Source organism: Ambystoma mexicanum, chromosome 1p (assembly GCF_040938575.1).
Source record: "Ambystoma mexicanum isolate Mex_15411 chromosome 1p, UKY_AmexF1_1, whole genome shotgun sequence".
Lineage (NCBI taxonomy): Eukaryota > Metazoa > Chordata > Amphibia > Caudata > Ambystomatidae > Ambystoma > Ambystoma mexicanum.
The window spans coordinates 753,053,071-753,069,521 of record NC_090921.1 but is presented as its reverse complement, the minus strand read 5'-3'; the positions used below and the strand labels follow the sequence as shown (position 1 = coordinate 753,069,521).

Genomic DNA, 16,451 nt, shown 5'->3' with positions numbered 1-16,451 from the left:
TCCCTCCCTATCTGTGTGTTTCTCTTGTCTGTGTGTACGTGTTTCCCATCTCTATCTGTTTCTCTGGCAATGTGTGTGTGTAAATATATATAAGTGCAGGTGCCTCCGTCTCTTGTCTGAGTGTTGGGGTTTCCCCTATGTTTGCGTGTGGGTGCAGGGTGGGTATGTGTCCGTGTACTAGTGCCTCTTTCTCTTGTCTGTATGTCTGTATGCATGCATGTGTTCCACCTCATTATGTGTCTCTTTCCTGGCTCCGTCTGTTTTTAAGTGTTTCTGTTCCCTGTCAGCCTACGTGCCTTACTTCCGCCTTCGTGGTTGAGGCCTTAGGCCCAGTTGTTGTTCATTAGGAGTGCTGGCACCTGGCGGTGGCAATGCTCCCCAGAGATGCATGCCGAATGTCTGGGCCCGTCTTGATATAAACGAAGAAAGAAACTCGCCTCATGAGGGACACATGCGCCTAACCCTTCATCCCCACTGCATCTCGATGCTGCAGTACAGGCTGTAATGCTTTAGGGAGTGGGAAATGGTTGCACGTTTCTATTATTATTATTATTGTTATTAGGGTAGTTATTCAGTGCAGATCTAGCTTCTGGAAGAAACCAACCGCTTTACAACAAATTCCAAAAATACATTTGACTCGGACGTCATTTCATCAACAGAAACTACAACAGCCATAATAACAAGGACTACTACTACTGGTGCAGAGTGTTGTTCTTCAGAGCCCTTCTTTAGATGGCATGGGGTAGAATGTCCCTGTTCAGCCTTACTTCAGAGCTGCAGAAGGGGATTCTGTACTTAATGAACTGAGGGGTGTCTGTTGGTGTCAGTGTGTGATGGCAGACAGCCTGGCGGTTCTTTTGCTTGGATTAGGAGTCATTTAGAGATTCGGGGCGGGGCGGTCAGAGTTCACCTCTTGGTTTAGGTGATGGCTCTAGCTACAATGGCTCCTCTCCCTTGGACTATGAGTTCTGCTGGTAGGTCAGCAGCTAGAGTAGTCCAATCTCTGGGCTTGGGACGTTGTGGACCTGCACTTTTTAGAGAGGTGGCTTTCTAGCAGGAGCTACAAGTGAACCCACACACCACCCCCATTCTCTCAAGCTGCCTAGCCTTTGTGAAGCACACAACTGGCGCATCCTTTGCTGACATGTGATGTGCACTTTCTGCCTTAAGGGATGTAGAGCAATAAAACTACAGCAGGACCTCAGCTTTGGACATAACACCCCATGCAACCTTCACTTTCAAACTAGAGAAATACCAACAAGCACCTGCTCAAAAGATGTAGGCCCTTTCTGTATCTGTTGGGAGGCTCTTTCTGCGTCTGTTGGAAGGCTCTTTCTGCATCTGTTGGAAGGCCCTATCTGCGTCTGTTGGGAGGCCCTATCTGCATCTGTTGGGAGGCTCTTTCTGCATCTGTTGGACGGTTATTACTGAATCTGTTGGAAGACTATCTGGTTGAATGCTCTTTCTGTATCTATTGGGAGGCTCTTTCTGCGTCTGTTCGACGGCTCTTTCTGTATCTGTTGGAAGGCACTTTTGGCATCTGTTGGAAGGCCCTTTCTGTATTTGTTGGGAGGCTCTTTCTGCATCTGTTGGAAGGCTCTTTCTGCATCTGTTGGAAGGCCCTATCTGCATCTGTTGGAAGGCCCTATCTGCATCTGTTGGAAGGCCCTATCTGCATCTGTTGGAAGGCCCTATCTGCATCTGTTGGAAGGCCCTATCTGCATCTGTTGAAAGGCCCTTTCTGTATTTGTTGGGAGGCTCTTTCTGCATCTGTTGGAAGGTCCTTTCTGTATCTGTTGGGAGGCTCTTTCTGCGTCTGTTGGAAGGCTCTTTCTGCATCTGTTGGAAGGCTCTTTCTGCATCTGTTGGAAGGCCCTATCTGCATCTGTTGGAAGGCTCTTTCTGTAGCTGTTGGAAGGCTTTTTCTGCCTCTGTTGGAAGGCTATTTCTGCATCTGTTGCAAGGGCCTTTCCCTGCATCTGGCTGTGAGGTGTTGGATAGGCTGAATGTATGATGTTCTGTATTATATAAAAACTGGAGGGCCATGTGACATGCTCTTGAGTTGTGATACTATGTTAGGGGCTGGAAGTATACTGTGTCACATGGGCTGAGTGGTAGTGCATCCTACAGCTCCACATACACAAGGCCGGAGGTCCTTACCTGGGGGCAGCCACTGGCAGTATCCACTGGAGTTCACCAGTATATTGGTGTGGAAAGTAGAATCGAAGTCTTCATTGGCACTGAAAAAAATAAAGGGCAAATATCATTGGCACCCTCTTGTGCAGTCTCGTATGACATGTCACCAAGCAAAGGCATGGAAGGAGGTCCATTGTGAACTGGGAGACGGTGGGGTTCCATGTGCATGCAACAGCACTGGGGACACCCGTGCACTATGAGCATGCATGCAAATGGTTTATCTGCGAGGGGCAATAAAGGATCTTTGGGAACGATGTGTGAATGAGTGTGTGCATTAGATGCCCCTGCCTCAATGGCCTGTATTTGGTTATGTCCACCGCCCCTGCAGTGGATGAAGAGAAGCCAGATAGCGTCAGATAGTCTGCTCATTCGCACCAATGGCCGCAAACATATACCAGAGATCTTAGCCATCACTCTCTAACTCCCACCATTAAGAGTGGGAGTTAAAGCCACTACATCTGATGCACATGTGCAATTACCACATAGCTCCATAGTTCCTTTTGAAGAAGTGTAGATACCATACCTCACACATGCCCTTCAATCATGTAAATACTGCTTGCTCTCTGCCCGCCTTCCCACACACCAAACTGGTGAATGCAGAGCATCATTTGTGCATGCTGCATTCCTCTGGATCTCCATGCCAAGAAGCCTAGGATTCAATCAGGGCCACGTGGAGTTCAGATGAAAGATCAGTATCGGGCCTTTCACCAAATAACCACATCTTAGCAGTCATATCCTTTGCTTACTTAGTGCAAAGCACCAATTTAGTGGGATGTGTTGTGCTGAAAACATTTTAACATACCAAAAAAGTCACACCGTGGGAGCATTACACTGTGCCTACACAGTGCATGAAGACAGATAGTTAAGTGTCAGTAGATGTGTCTCTCTTTATGTGGTTGTAAATGCAGCCTAGCCTTAGGAGATACATTTGTATAATAGCGTGTGTTGATCTCAATGCAAGGAGCAAATACAGCCCACGTCATTGTAGCTGGACAACTGTGTATATGTAGATTCGTGGTCCTCAAGCTATGACCAGATGTTGATAGCCAGCATGCTCAAGCAGTCTGACTGGTAGATGTAATTTTCCAGTTATCACCAGTAACGCAGAATACCAGCAGCCACATACACGGTGTGAGTATGTGAGTGAGTTCCTATTGTATGCTCTAGAGCAGGGTTATCCAACTACAGGCCATGACGGGTCTCAGGATACTCCTCATTAATATTCATGCAATACATTTGCATAAAATGATTCCACATGTGTGCACATTTGTTCTCATGAATATTAATGAGGGATTTCTTGAAAACCTGCCAGGATTCCGTCCTCGAGACCTGGAGTTGGATAACCCTGCTCAAGAGGCCTTATAACTTTCCTTGGAGTTGTCAACAGTAGGGTCTATGTATGAGGGAACAGAGGAGTTTGTAGTGTCAACTACAACCTCTAACTTTGAACTGTACCTGTTGTAGAGCAGAATATCTGGTTTCCAGAGCTGGTCTGAGGCGAATCGCAGGTTTTTAACTCCAGGATAGTCTGACTGATTCCAGCGAAGGTAAAAATCGTACCAATACTAAGGAAATCAGAAGAAGAACACACTTAGTACCAACACTTACAGAAACAAAAGAAAAATGATGACGATGATATGGCTTCTGGGCCAAATGGAGGAAGCGTTTGCACAGCCAGTAGCTTGGATGTGTGTACATACACTGGGTAGATATTTTCCAGGAAGTCACTTTTTTTCAGGTATTGCCAACATATGTCCAAGTACAATCATATTTTGCTATGGTAACATCATCAGCTTTTGATATCATGACAACTTTTTCACAGCCTTGGTAGATTATGGCATCAAAAATGCAGTTCATGACACCATTAGGACATGCTTTGAATGTGACTACGCTTACATCAATGCTACAGCTAAAGCAAGTGTTGTGAAGCAGTGGTACACTGGCAAGTAAAGGTTTCATTTGTTGAGTGATGGAATTTGTATTATGGACATAGTTCATTTGGACTGAGTGTTGGTGCCATTTGTACACTTTACTTGGTTTTCTTTTGGACTGAGTGCTTGCTCCTTCACCTTGGAATGTCCCATGTTTGCAGACTTCACCATCTCATATTTTTATAATATATATATATATATATATATATATATATATATATATATATATATATATATATATGAATATATATTTGCAGGGCGGCTGTTGCCACCTTAGAGTTAAGGTAAAACGGAGTTACATACGAAGTCCCAAAAATTAATTGCTAATAACTTTTGACTCGTGCAACATATTAGGCTGACATTTTGCAAAACAATTGCAGCGAATAGCCAACATTTCAAAGCAAAATGCATCACAGAAACAGCAAGTGCTGTGGGGGGAATAGGTGAGGGCAGGGTAGGTGAGGAGGCTATCAGGGAAATTGGGGGAGCAGGCACACATGAGGGGGACACTTGGTGAGAGTCTGGGAGGGCAGGGAAGCATTTTTGGGTTTCGCTGTTTTTCTTGATAGACGCGGGTATAAGGATACAAAATAATAACCAAGAGTATTTATAGTTCATAGCCGCACTTATAGAAAAAAGTGTATATATTTTACAGCTAGTGATGTTGGAGGTGACAAATCACAGAAATGGCCAGCGGCACAGACCCTGCTTAGCTTCAAATTGAGGAAGGGGCTGGCCCCCTCAGGCCATGTTGCCTATTAAATGAGCACAAGTTACAAGACCACTTAGAGCAACATTGCCTGAGGGGGCCAGCCCCTTCCTCGCTTTGAAGCTAGTGGATGGGAGGTAGTCCACAGTCCTGGATTTCTTAGTTTTAAATATCTCATAACACACTAAGAAAAAACCCGGCAACCACATTTTGTTTTCAAACCGTGCTCCTGCCAGTCCTTGAAAGTATTGCACTCTAAAGGTCAAGCTGCCATGAGGCCCACATGAAAACAGCAACTATCTCTGGGCACAGAGCTTCTAATACATGGAGAACTATAAAACTAGCTTGCATGTGGGAGGCAAACTATAATAACTTTTTGGTATATATATATGGCCTGCGGTAGCGGTCGTATAGTTATGGTTATGTTGCTCACCGCAAAGGAAGATAACTTTTTGGGAGACTTATAACTATGCCCCCCCCCCCCCACCGCACGAATCCTCACCAAACTTTGCAAAAAAAATATATGGACCCGTCGGATTGATTCTGTAAAGTTTGGTGAAGTCTCTTCAAGGAGGGGCAAAGTTATAGGGGGTGTCCCAAAATGTGTAGTTTTTCTCAAAGAGTGCAATAGAAACAATGCTGTGCTCATGTCTACAGCCCAAACCGCTGGACGGACTTTCACCAAATTTGTGCCACGAGCAGCGGCTTGGTTCCGAAAGCGTGCTTTTGGAAATTTGGTGTCAATCCGTCCAATAGTTTTTTTTAAATGCCCAAAAAGTAGATCCAAAGAAATTAGTGATATCTGGGTCTGGTCCGCAGACTCATTTCCCTATTCGGTCTGGGGACACCCCTCTAGACCAATCAAGGCCTTGCGTGATGCCCGCAGACATCGGACGCTCCCGCTGATTGGATGGTGAAAAACATGAGGTGCCTCAGATATTTTGAAACGGATGCCAAGTTGGAATCGCGAACAGCGCCCGTAGTCCATGGACATTGCGGTAAAAACATATTAAATTACACAACATTGCACTTGTCAAACTAATTAAACAATATCTGGGGAGTTATGGGGTGATGAGGATGGGATGCAATATGGCCATAAAAAGCCAAACAACGGGTGTTTTTTCATCTCCGAAGACCCTGAACAGTTGTGATGTTCGGGAGGCAGTCCTGCAATGTCCGTGTGACATCCATGCATATTTCTGCATTACGGGGTTGGTTAAAAGCAGGTTTTGGATGGCTTATAACTTTAGCGCCACTCAATGAAACGGCATGAATTCTTGTGACATCATTCTAGACGTGACTATGAATGGGTGTCATGATGCCTACCCCCGGGCATCCGGACCCAGCCCAGCAGCCTCGGGAGCAGGCATCCAGACATTTATTGAGACCCCAGCAGCCCCGCCTTAGGCCCCAGGCTCATAATAGACAATGGGTCTCCAACGTTTGGTGCTGTTTTTGACAAGAGGGAACAAAATTAAAGGGGAGGACAAAATATTTGAAAGGCTTAGGAATTTGGTGCTGTTTTACAAATGTGCACAAATGTTTGTAAAAAGATTTAAGACCCAGATTTGAATATGTTTGCAAAGTTTGGTGGGATTTTGTCAAGAGGGGGCAAAATTAGAGGGGAGGTCTCAATATTTTTAGATGGCTTATAACTTTGTTGCCACTTGGCGAATGTGCACAACAGATTTTAGAAAGATTATACACCCAACCTTGAATGTTTCTACAAAGTCTGAATGGATTTTGTCAAGTGGAGGCTAAGATATATGACTATTTTATGTATGTACAGTTTCACACTTCTCAAAAAATAAAAAATAAAACTTGTACGGATTTGCAGCAAATTCATGCAAGGAACATTTGCAAGGATGTCAAAGTATGGTTTCGTCCGTGTTTTACTTTTTTGAAAAGTGTCATAATGTAGGTATAAAAAATAGTCATGTACCTTTGGTAACTGAGGTATAGCGTGTGGCCATGGGCAATAGCCGGATTGTTCCAGTCATGGCCAAAGGCTATGAGCCAGACAATCTGGCTACTGGCCATGACCATGAGGGACTGGTAATGGGGTTAAAATGGGCATGGCCACCAGGGATCGGCTATGTGGTAAAGTTTTTCAAAATCAGGATAGGTTTGAATGGTAAAATAATTCTGCTTGTGGCTACAAGTGTTGGACAGGATTGCAGCAAACATTCGCGAGGAGTATTAGCAAGGACCTGAAAGCATGGCTTTGCAAATCTGTCCTGCGTTTTATTTTTTGTAAAGTGTGAAAATGTATGTACAAAACATGGTGATCTAACTTTGGTGCCTGGGCAACGGGCCTGGCCCTGAGCAAAGACAAATGTGTACTCTGATTTGCCTATTGGGGTATGCGGCATGGCTGAAGGCCATGCCCCATGGATTGTGGAGACTGACCATGCAAGCTATGAGCACTGGCCATTGGTCACATAATGAGTGAATAGCGGACACTGAACTAGGATGCAGGGTTGGTGCAGTGTATAACAGGGGTGGTTTTGTGGGGCTGGGGTCATGATTGAGTCTCATGCCCTTGGCAATTGAACAATGACTTGCATCCCCAGCATGCCCTGCTAATAATGACACACATAAGTATGCGTTGTAAAAAATATGCTTGTTAAAGGGGGTTTGTAGTTCTTTGATATATGTTAAAAGAGGAATTATTAACCTATGTATACAGTGATGTAACATTATGAAACATTTTCATTTATAAGAACCTATTTAGTTCACAGAAAAAACTTTGTTAAAGGGATGTTACGGTTAAGATGTACCACACCCTTGGGACTTCTCTGCCCCAGCAGTTAGCTAGTGGCCTCCGACTTTGGCATCCCTTGGCACTTCCCTCCTGGGTTCCAAAGAGGAATTGCCCATCCGTACTGCCCCTTTTATTTATGCACTTCTCTCACTGCACAATGCATATGTGCATTTCACTGTGTACAATTTGTTGGTATAAGTATAGGAAATGCAGATGCAAAGGATGTGTAGAACATTGTTTAGTGGCAGTTGGTGTGTGGAAGTTTAACATGTTGATAGGCTATATGTAAAGGCTTTGTTAACTGATTGGCGGATATATGTGTGAATGGTTTAAAGCAGGCAATGAGGGAGTATTACGTGCATAACAGTAAAAAGACTGGAAGGGCCGTCTTGTGTGATGGTATGCATGTGGAATCTGGGTTTTCTAATAAGGCACGGATTAGACAGGGGAATGCAGAGAGTGTGGATAGGTATGAAGGGCAATGGCTTATGGTCTTTATTGTATACTAGAGAGAAGAATTTCAGACCGAAAATTGTTTGTGTTTTTTTTTGTTTTCTCTAGTATACAATTGTCCATTATTTCATTAGCATAGTAAACAATGCTAATGGGAATGTTGGAGAATCTTATTGAATCTAACTACTTCACTGAAAAATGTAAAGTAGATGGAGTCTATAAGCTTTTTTTTCTGTTTTTTAACTTTGAAAGGTGGTTCCTAAGGAACCTTTTTTTTAACATTTTTCTTACCTTTTAAAAAAAAATTGCTTTGCAGGTTCGGTCGGAAAGTAGGGTGGGGAGGGAAATGAGGGAGGGGTTACCAACCACAGATATACAGAGGGAGGTGGACAGGGAAATATGTTGCGTGTGTGTTAAATCTAAGGTTGGGGGCAGTGTTTCTCATGTTCCTTGATTACAGCTTCAGAAGCACTTTTAAATTGCTCCCCCCTGCAGAGTGGTGTGTTGCAGTGTATACAGAGTGATGGTGTTCTCAAAGGATATGGATCAACAGCCTCGTTTATCTCTTGCAAGGTAGCTGGTGGGATTTTGTGTCCCCAGAAGTAGGATGTGTGGTTACAGTATTTGTTGGGGAAGATAAGGTAGGTAGAGGAAGACTGCCTACTACTTCCTGAGAAAGGAACAGCCTTTCTCAGAGCATTACATTGGTTGTATTTTGTGTATCGGCGCATGGAGGGGTTTCCATAAGAATACTGCCCAGGTTGGCCGCGACTGAGTAGTGCATTTTACTTTGGTAGCTTTAGTCTTTGGTACATCCCCAACAGTGGTAAAGAACTGCCACACCCATGATTATCTCTGGGTGCTATAGGTAGGCACTTCCTCTACCTCATCTTCCTCGTCCTCTTTATTGTCTTTTGAAGTATTGCACTTCTTTCGTTGTGTAGGTTCTCCAGCTCGTGGTGGTGGTGGATCTTGTAGAGGATGAATGGCAAAAGCAGATGCCATTGTCTAAGATAAATAGCAGTTTTGCTAATATTCTTTCAAGTATGTGCTGTGTGCCAGATTGTTAATGGATAATGAGTAAGAATAGGTCTATGAGCTGTGCAAGGGTACATTTTGAGCTTCAAAGTTCCTAGATCAGCTGATAATGCAGTTACGAAGTGTTCGCGAAGCACATACCCGTTTGCAAAGCGCATGACATTCTCCAGAAAGTCTGCGGTGACGTCAGACTTTCACGAACGTTGGCGAACACAAAAACAGTGGAAAAAGTTGCAAAACGTTTGTAGAAGTGTTAAAAATGTTTGTAGGGGGTGGGGAATGGCACAGTTTTACGGTCACACTTTCTACATCGGCGGCCGAAAAATCCTGCTATATTGCGGTAAGTATGATATTAGGAAGTTGTAGCAAATTAGGGTGTACTGGTAAAAACCCATGAAATTCAGTGAAAACACTTTGTTAAACGGATGTTATGGTTAAGTTGCACTAATACAATTTTGTCTCCTGTTAAATTTGAAATTATTGGCTAACAATACACGACTTACTACACACTCGTGTCAGTACAAAGAATACATATAAAGAGACACAATGCATTGGAATGTGAGGCACATACAGTAAAACTCCAGTAAGGAGGAGAGAAAGAGCATCACTAGAAAATGGGAATAAGATTAGAGTTTATCATCATGTATACAAATTAATTGTGAATTTGAAGTGTGCTAACTTCCCCATCTATGTGCACCATGAGCTGAGGCCAAACCCTAAGGAAAGTACCTTAACAACATAGGACAAGGTCATCGTCGAGATATAAAGCATCTTTTCAATTTTAAATGTTTTACTATCTTTAAACAAAACCACCAGGCCTAGATTTGTCAGTGAACAAAAACAAGTGGACTTCATATGTGATGTCATCCGTGATGTCATCAAATGACATCTTTGATGTCCTGGGTGTTAGTTTTAGCAGTGCACGGTGGTGGCGCAAGTTATAGTTGCTTAGCTTACCATAACTGGTGAATTTCAATGGTTTTTCGGTTTTACTTGTAACTATAACATCCCTTTAACAAAGCTTTTTCACTGAATATCAGAGGTTTATATTAGTGCAATTTAACCGTAACGTCCCTTTAACATTTTTTTTCACTGATATATATATATATATATATAGAAAAATAAGGAAAGGTGCGCACTCCAATTCTCTGCATGACCTTCCAGGCCACTGGTGTACTCCTCCGACCGGTTTCTGTGCCAATACACGTCATCAGGGAGGCTGGGTGGACTTGCATCTCACCGCAGGTGCAGGTGATAAAAATCTGCTGCAAGGGCTACTGGTAGATGTAGTCATCTGGTCAGCAGAGAAAACGCTCACGCCCAATCCCACAGTGGAGAAAGGGGGGGAGTGTAGCCTCAAGTGAGGCACTCCAAAGCCGGGCATATATAACCCTGGTGCGGCACCTTGGCAGGTCTTGAGGATTCCACCCCTCAAGGTCCTGCGAAAAATGGAAAAATAAGGAAAGGTGCGCACTCCAATTCTCTGCATGACCTTCCAGGCCACTGGTGTACTCCTCCGACCGGTTTCTGTGCCAATACACGTCATCAGGGAGGCTGGGTGGACTTGCAGCTCACCGCAGGTGCAGGTGATAAAAATCTGCTGCAAGGGCTACTGGTAGATGTAGTCATCTGGTCAGCAGAGAAAACGCTCACGCCCAATCCCACAGTGGAGAAAGGGGGGGGAGTGTAGCCTCAAGTGAGATACTCCAAAGCCGGGCATATATAACCCTGGTGCGGCACCTTGGCAGGTCTTGAGGATTCCACCCCTCAAGGTCCTGCGAAAAATGGAAAAATAAGGAAAGGTGCGTACTCCAATTCTCTGCATGTCCTTCCAGGCCACTGGTGTACTCCTCCGACCGGTTTCTGTGCCAATACACGTCATCGGGGAGGCTGGGTGGACTTGCAGCTCACCGCAGGTGCAGGTGATAAAAATCTGCTGCAAGGGCTACTGGTAGATGTAGTCATCTGGTCAGCAGAGAAAACGCTCACACCCAATCCCACAGTGGAGAAAGGGGGGGAGTGTAGCCTCAAGTGAGGCACTCCAAAGCCGGGCATATATAGTGCGCACCTTTCCTTGTTTTTTCATTTTTCGCAGGACCTTGAGGGGTGGAATCCTCAAGACCTGACAAGGTGCGCACCAGGGTTATATATGCCCGGCTTTGGAGTGCCTCACTTGAGGCTACACTCCCCCCCTTTCTCAACTGTGGGATTGGGCGTGAGCGTTTTCTCTGCTGACCAGATGACTTCATCTACCAGTAGCCCTTGCAGCAGATTTTTATCACCTGCACCTGCGGTGAGCTGCAAGTCCACCCAGCCTCCCTGATGACGTGTATTGGCACAGAAACCGGTCGGAGGAGTACACCAGTTGCCTGGAAGGTTATGCAGAGAATTGGAGTGCGCACCTTTCCTTGTTTTTTCATTTTTCGCAGGACCTTGAGGGGTGGAATCCTCAAGACCTGACAAGGTGCGCACCAGGGTTATATATGCCCGGCTTTGGAGTGCCTCACTTGAGGCTACACTCCCCCCCTTTCTCAACTGTGGGATTGGGCGTGAGCGTTTTCTCTGCTGACCAGATGACTTCATCTACCAGTAGCCCTTGCAGCAGATTTTTATCACCTGCACCTGGGGTGAGCTGCAAGTCCACCCAGCCTCCCTGATGACGTGTATTGGCAAAGAAACCGGTCGGAGGAGTACACCAGTGGCCTGGAAGGTTATGCAGAGAATTGGAGTGCGCACCTTTCCTTGTTTTTTCATTTATATATATATATATATATATATATATATATATATATATATATATATATATATATATATATATATATATATATATATATATATTACTCATATTATTTGACCAATAAGTACTCTGACTTTGTTAATGCCAGTGTGTGATCAAGCACCCTGTGTCGTACTAGGCCTGACGCCATTTCAGATAGAGCTGGAGGGGGAGGGAGGGAGGGAAACAAGAAAGTAGGGGGGAGACAAACAATGTTACTATCATACCAGGTCCAGGGACAATTCAGATAGAGTAAGTGCATAGAAGAAAGTAAGAGGGGGAAGTGGAAAGAGAGAAAGGGGAGGGGAGAGGAGAAGAGAACAGAGAATAAAACAATGAAAAGAGCAAAGAAGGAGAGGGGAGAGCGAAAAACAGTTGTAGAGGTCAGTGAACACAATAATTGCAAGGGAAACAGACAATGCAGATAGGATTCACTGTGAAGATGGGCACAGTATGATTCAGCGCCAACCTGAGCGCGGGATCCAGGGAAGGTCCAGCATGAGAGTTTAGGCGGGAGCCCCAACAGTCAATGTGTCCAAAAGTCAAATCCAACATTGGCAAACGTCATTAACGGTAACCCTTCGTAAATTAAGACAACTCATGCAATGAAGGGGGGAATTATAAGAAGGGGTAAGGGGAGGGGGAGGAGGGAGAAGAGATCAGGGAAAAGGCAGGGGGGTACATGGGAAACATCACGGGGGACCAGCAGGAATGGGGGGGGCACATGGGAAACCACACAGGAACCAGCAGGGGTGGGAGGCACATGGGAAACATCACGGGGGACCAGCGGGGGTGGGGGTCACATGGGGAACATCACGGGGGACCAGCAGGGGTGGGGGGCACATGGGGAACATCACAGGGAACCAGCATGGGTGGGGGCACATGGGGATCATCGCGGGGGTGGGGGCACATGGGGAACATCACATGGGACGGGTAGGGGGCACATGGGGAACATCACGGGGGACCAGCGGGGGTGGGGGGCACATGGAGAACATCACGTGGGACCATAGCGGGTGGGGGCACATGGGGAACATCATGGGGGCCAGCAGGGGTGGAGGGCACATCACGGGGGACCAGCAGGGGTGAGGGGCACATGGGGAACATAACGGGGGAGCAGCATGGGTGGGGACCAGCAGCAACTACCGGCCCATTACCCATCTTCCCTTCCTAGGTAAGGTCAGAGGGAAAGCATTAGCCACAGGACTCCTCCAACACATCAAAGCCCACAAACTCCTCCAAAAAAACAACTTCAGATGTGCTGTCCAAGCCTTGGTCCTCTCCCACCTGGATGGTGGCAGTGACCTTCTGGAAGGTCTTTTAGCGACTTCCTTGGCACCCCAGAGATGTGTGTTACTTGCTGCAGCATGACTCATCAAAGGACTCCACAAATTCGACCATGTCATCCGACCTCATCGAACAGCACTGGCTGCCGCTGCCGGCACGTATCATCTTCAAATCCTACTGCATCATTTATGAGGCTTACGCCCTGAAGTCTCAAAGCTACCTCACTTAGGAACTCCGCATCTTCAGGCGCCTACGATCCACCCGAAGTAAGGATATGTGAAGACTTAAACTCTGCTGGTGCAAGATGGAAAGCACCAGAAGACAGGCCTTCTCTGGCTACGCTCCCAGACTCTAGAACCTCCTCCCCGTTAACATGAGATTCACTCCCTCACTTCTGCATTTCAGGAAGGAGCTCAAAATCCTCCTCTGCAAGGAATGGCCACTCCCTAAAACCTCTGTCCAAGCACCCTCCACCTATCCTGAGAGTGAACAATCTGCTTCCACCTGTTTCCTCACCTAGATGCTTGTATCTCCCTTGCTGCCCCTTTGTTAGCTCCCCACTCCCTTGTATCTCTGCCTTCCTCACTGTGTACTTCTCCCTTTTGACTTGTACAGGACTCTGTTGCTTTCACGAGCTAGGTCTGTGCACAATATATATAACAAGAATAATAATATAGTGAGTTACTATCATGTACTCCGCTAACATTTACCTCCAGTAACAGGGCACTAGTATCTTAGTCATTTACATGCATCCATGCACTTTGTGAGGCAGTAGAGCAGCTGGTGCTCAGACAAAGGCCCTCGTGCATTCCCATATTCGCAAGTTATAGCTTTGAGTCTCTCATGTGTTTTCATGATTGTTATTTCTGCAAATTCGAGCAGGTCTTAAGTAGTAAAATGCATTACTTGGCAAGTAGTCTTGTGTGTTGCAGGGAGGGCATCTGAACAGTATAAAACAGAGTGCCTCTTGTGACCTCTAGCCATTTTGGGCATTTGTGTTCAGAGGGGCTGAATGGTACATGGGTACGAGAGCTGAATGGGCTTCCTGCAGTGTTCCTTGGAGCAGTGATTTACAGCCCTATTGTCAGATAAGGACTGTCCATTAGGCAGCATTAGTGGAAAATGGGTCAATGGTTCCCCTTCAGTGACTCTTTCATGTGCACAATTCCAACTTTTCATGCAAAGTGCTAATGTTGGGGCTGTTCATTTTCAGATCCATATGCATTTTAAAGCCATTCCTAGACACCGGGTCTCACCAGCTGTTTCATTTGTGAAATAAACGGGTGACTGTATATTTGTAGGCATTTAAGCCTGACTGCTTGTTTGAAAGCAAATAAATGCACTTTTTAGAAAATCCGCCATTTTATTTACAGCTATGCAAAACAATATGCTGGAAACCTGTTTTCAAAAATTTTAAAAGCCAGCACCCTGGGCCTCATTACAAGTATGGCGGTCCGGAAATAGGGGTGCTGGTCACACCATACCGGCACCCTTTCCGGACCACCACACTACAAATCTGAGGGTGGGTGCAGTTGTGCCCGACAGGTCGGACATGCTGGGCGCAATGGCACCTGCCTGCAGAGTTTTCACAAAACCACCGGCACCATTAGCAACGTTGCCTGTGCTTCCGTGTGCCATGGGAATGGGGACTAAAATGTCTGCTCCTGACTTGCCGATCTGCCGGGACTTGTAATGTCCTGGTAGCACTCAGAAGTCAGGTGCTGAAAAAGTGTTACGAGTCTGGCAGCAACCCGCTGGTCACACTGGCGGGTTACCGCCAGTCTCGTAATGAGGCCCAGCCTGTATTAATAATGCAACAAAAAAAACACAGGAGACTTCAGACATCTCAAGTTAGTGGAGTGTCACATATGCCGGAGGGCTTGTGCGCGTTTTATAAGTGAAATAAATGCATACATAAATAAATAAATATGAGGGCATCCAGCCCTGACCCATTTTTGTGCATTCTGTCACTTACAACTCTGCAACGATAAAAAGTAAAACTATGAATACCAGAATGCAGAGAAACTCAGGACAGTGCGCACCCCTCACACCTGACTGACATGGCATGAGGGAATCACACATCCCTGTTTCACAACCACCTAGTGCTCCAGATAAGATTTTGAAGTGGGAGGATTTTACTCCCTATTTTTTAAAGTTGGGAGTAAAATGATTTTTTAGGAAGTAAAAATGTAAGCCCAATTCCCAATGGTAGTATTTTATAAGCAAGTAAAGATATGTTTTACTTATAAAACGGGAATGTTTTTGCAATAATTATTCCCTTGCACCAAGTAATTCATGCACATTAAAAGATACATGTTTACTACTTCCAACCAGACAGTAATAGCAGTTTCTTCCTTTGTTACTACGTGTACTACTGTCCCAAACATATCCATGGAGCTGTGTGGGTGAAAGCAGGCGCACATGGTCTTATGTGTTTGTTTCCTATTTTTTTTTGGGAGTATTATTACTGCCTATTTTTATTTTTTGGGATTATTTGCCTATTTATAGGGAGTTAAGGTGGCCGATACACCCCTTATCTGTAGGGTTGCAATCATAATATAGTGTTAGGAGGCATTGGTCGAAAATAAGCTAACTAGAAGGGGCTTTGTCCTTGGTGCTTAATTTTGTAAACTGTAGGGCCCCCCAACTTTTATCAGTTGATCCTGATCCCACTTCTAACATCATATATGGCAAGTCAGAAGGACACAGACTCTGACTTTCTATTTCACTAATGATGTTTATTAAATAAACAGAATAAACACCTATATTTCCCTATGCTAAGGGTTTTCCCTACCTCACAAAACTAAGGTGTTCGTCAGTCGTCAGTGAGAGCCCCAAATCAGAATCGGTCCACTGTCCCAACTAACCTACTCTAACCTTACCATTACTATAACAACAAAAACCAGGAGAAAGACTTGCTTCTTCTGTAAGCTGGTTCTTCACCACGTTCAGTTCAGTAAACTATTCTTAAGTAGTTCTTTATAATTACTTTTATTAATTCACACAGTTTAGATACTGGGTGCTTTATGTTTTCAACCTTCTCTTTCATATGTTTACTCTTTTGTTCCCTCTTGTTCTCTTCTAGTCTTATTTTACTTGCATTTATTCTTCTTCCTTCACATGGTAACTTAACCAACTCTTAAGACTTTCCCCTTGACTTCCTGGGTTCTCAATACTTATTTTACAGTCTGTGGTTTCACTTTGGGCTTCTCCCTTATTCTCTGTTTCAATCTGCTCTTCAGGTTTTCCCCTTTCACAAAGTTTCTTATTTTGTAATATCTCAGGTTTTTCTCCTTGACT

General features: G+C 44.9%; 1 protein-coding gene across 2 annotated transcripts in view; it reads right to left on the bottom strand.

Moving 5' to 3' along the window:
- Positions 1-16,451, bottom strand: part of LOC138580207 (neuronal acetylcholine receptor subunit alpha-7-like) — a 233,929-nt gene that overhangs the window by 100,252 nt on the left and 117,226 nt on the right. For both annotated transcript variants that reach the window (XM_069650564.1, XM_069650570.1), the window contains 2 exons: positions 3,652-3,761; positions 2,161-2,240 (listed from right to left, as the gene is read on the bottom strand). In XM_069650564.1, the coding sequence (XP_069506665.1) occupies positions 2,161-2,240; positions 3,652-3,761 (190 nt within the window). The remainder of the gene's footprint in view (positions 1-2,160; positions 2,241-3,651; positions 3,762-16,451) is intronic.